At 58.7% G+C, this 1,793-nt stretch overlaps 1 protein-coding gene across 1 annotated transcript; it reads right to left on the bottom strand.

Annotated features, from left to right (window-relative positions):
- Positions 1-306: 306 nt before the first annotated feature.
- POU4F2 (POU class 4 homeobox 2) lies at positions 307-1,722 on the bottom strand. The gene is made up of 2 exons (XM_008586760.1): positions 1,691-1,722; positions 307-1,258 (listed from the first exon to the last, which is right to left on the bottom strand). The coding sequence occupies exons 1-2, from the start codon at positions 1,714-1,716 to the stop codon at positions 307-309; spliced, it is 978 nt and encodes a 325-aa protein (XP_008584982.1). The 5' UTR covers positions 1,717-1,722.
- Positions 1,723-1,793: the final 71 nt, after the last annotated feature.

Here is a 1,793-nt window from a genome sequence, read left to right as displayed (position 1 = left end):
TCCTGCAAACAGCCAGCTCCACACGTCCTCTGAAGAAGCCAGGGTGGAGTTAAATGGGACAACTTTGCTACAACTTGACGGATCCCATGTTTTGTGTTTCTTTCCTTGGAGAAACCGCTTCACTTTCTCACCGGTTTGGACTCAGTTGCTCGCTTGTTCGCTCCCTCTTCAATCCTCGGTTTCTCTGGATTCACATTTACTGGAGCTGTTTCTGGTCGCCAAAAGTGGAAAGAAAAGAGGCAGGAAAGAGAGGGAAGGGAAAGAGGGGATGCGGAGGGGGCCGTCCCTGGAGAGGCCAAGGGTCTCCTAAATGCCGGCGGAATATTTCATTCTTTTCTGTTTCTGCCTCTGGTTGCAGAACCAGACGCGCACCACGTTTTTCTTAAGGTCCAGCTTCTCCGCGATGGCTGCGATCTTCTCGGAGGAGGGCCGCGGCTGGATAGCAAAGTACGCTTCAAGCGAGCGCTTCTCCGGAGCAGCGATGGACGTGCGCTTGCGCTTCTTCTCGGCGCCGTTGAAGAGCTCAGGCTTGGTGAGCTTCTCGCGGTGGGACTTCTCGGCCTCTTCGAGCCACGCCTGCAGGATGGGTTTGAGCGCGATCATGTTGTTGTGTGACAGCGTGAGGGACTCGAACCTACAGATGGTGCTCTGGCTAAGCGAGCCCACGCCAGGGATCTTGAGGTTGGCCAGCGCTGAGCCCACATCCGCCTGGGTCACCCCCAGCTTGATGCGTCGCTGCTTGAAGCGCTCGGCGAACGCCTCCAGGTCCCGCGGGTCAGCGTCCACGTCGCTCATGCAGCCCATATGCGAGGGCAGCCCGTGCGCGTGGGCCATGCTGAGCGCGGCTTGGTGCATGGGGTTCATGGTGGCCATGTGCGGCGCGTGAGCCGGCGTGGACACCACGGCGCCGTCGGGGCCCGCCATGGCGCCCAGGGCCAGCCCGGGACTCAGGTGCTCCAGCAGCTCGCCCTCGAGTGCCTGGTGCGGCTGATGGTGGTGGTGGTGATGGTGGTGGTGGTGGTGGTGGGTGCCCGCCAGCGCGGACGGGTGCGAGATGGGCACGGACGAAGAAGAGGCGGCTGACGTGCACGGGATGGTGTTCATGGTGTGGTATGTGGCGTCCGGCTTGAAGGGGCTGTGGTGGGGCGGATGGTGGTGGTGGCTCTTGCTCTGGGAGACGATGTCCACCGCCGCCAGAGCCTCGGCGCGGGCCAGCAGACTCTCATCCAGCCCGCCGAATATATTGCTCTGCAATTGCAAGTAGAAGGCACACATTACGCTCAACAGGGAATTGTGCGCGTTCTCTCCGGAAGCCCCGGCCCAGCGCTCAACACCACCGCCGAGCCTACAACATTCCCAGAACGTTAAAATAATAATAATAATAATAATAATGATAATCCTGAAAATAGGAGGTGAGGAAGAGAAGAGGGAAGCCACCAAGAGAAGCCGAGAGTGCAGGAGGAAGAAAGTGAGTCTGCAGACACAACACAACACAACACAACACGCGCACAGGCAACATCCCAGGTCATAAAAATTAATACGAAAGGCAAGACCCGCTGAATACTTAAGGGGGGGGGGTATTGGAGGTGTGGGGTGATTTGCTGTGCAGACATGAAAAAAACATCACGCAGATAAAGGGGGCTGTCAAAATGTGCCTTTAAGCGGTGATTATGCAGAAATACGCACCGGTGGGGTTGGAAGACAAGCTCTCCGCATCGCCTCCGAGCCCCCGCTGCCGCCGCCGCTGCTGCCACTGCTGCTGGAGCTACTGCTCCGGCCTCCGCCGCCGCCAC

The sequence above is a fragment of the Galeopterus variegatus genome, unplaced genomic scaffold (genome assembly GCF_000696425.1).
Source record: "Galeopterus variegatus unplaced genomic scaffold, G_variegatus-3.0.2 Scaffold4104, whole genome shotgun sequence".
Classification (NCBI taxonomy): Eukaryota; Metazoa; Chordata; class Mammalia; order Dermoptera; family Cynocephalidae; genus Galeopterus; species Galeopterus variegatus.
This window is presented reverse-complemented; position numbering and strand designations above follow the sequence as displayed.

Excerpts from the sequence above, each read along its gene's own strand:
- POU4F2 (XM_008586760.1), bottom strand. The coding sequence starts at position 1,716 with ATGCGGAGAGCTTGTCTTCCAACCCC. Across the intron at positions 1,259-1,690 it reads AGAGCTTGTCTTCCAACCCC|GCAATTGCAGAGCAATATAT; the intron begins ACCGGTGCGTAT and ends TGCCTTCTACTT.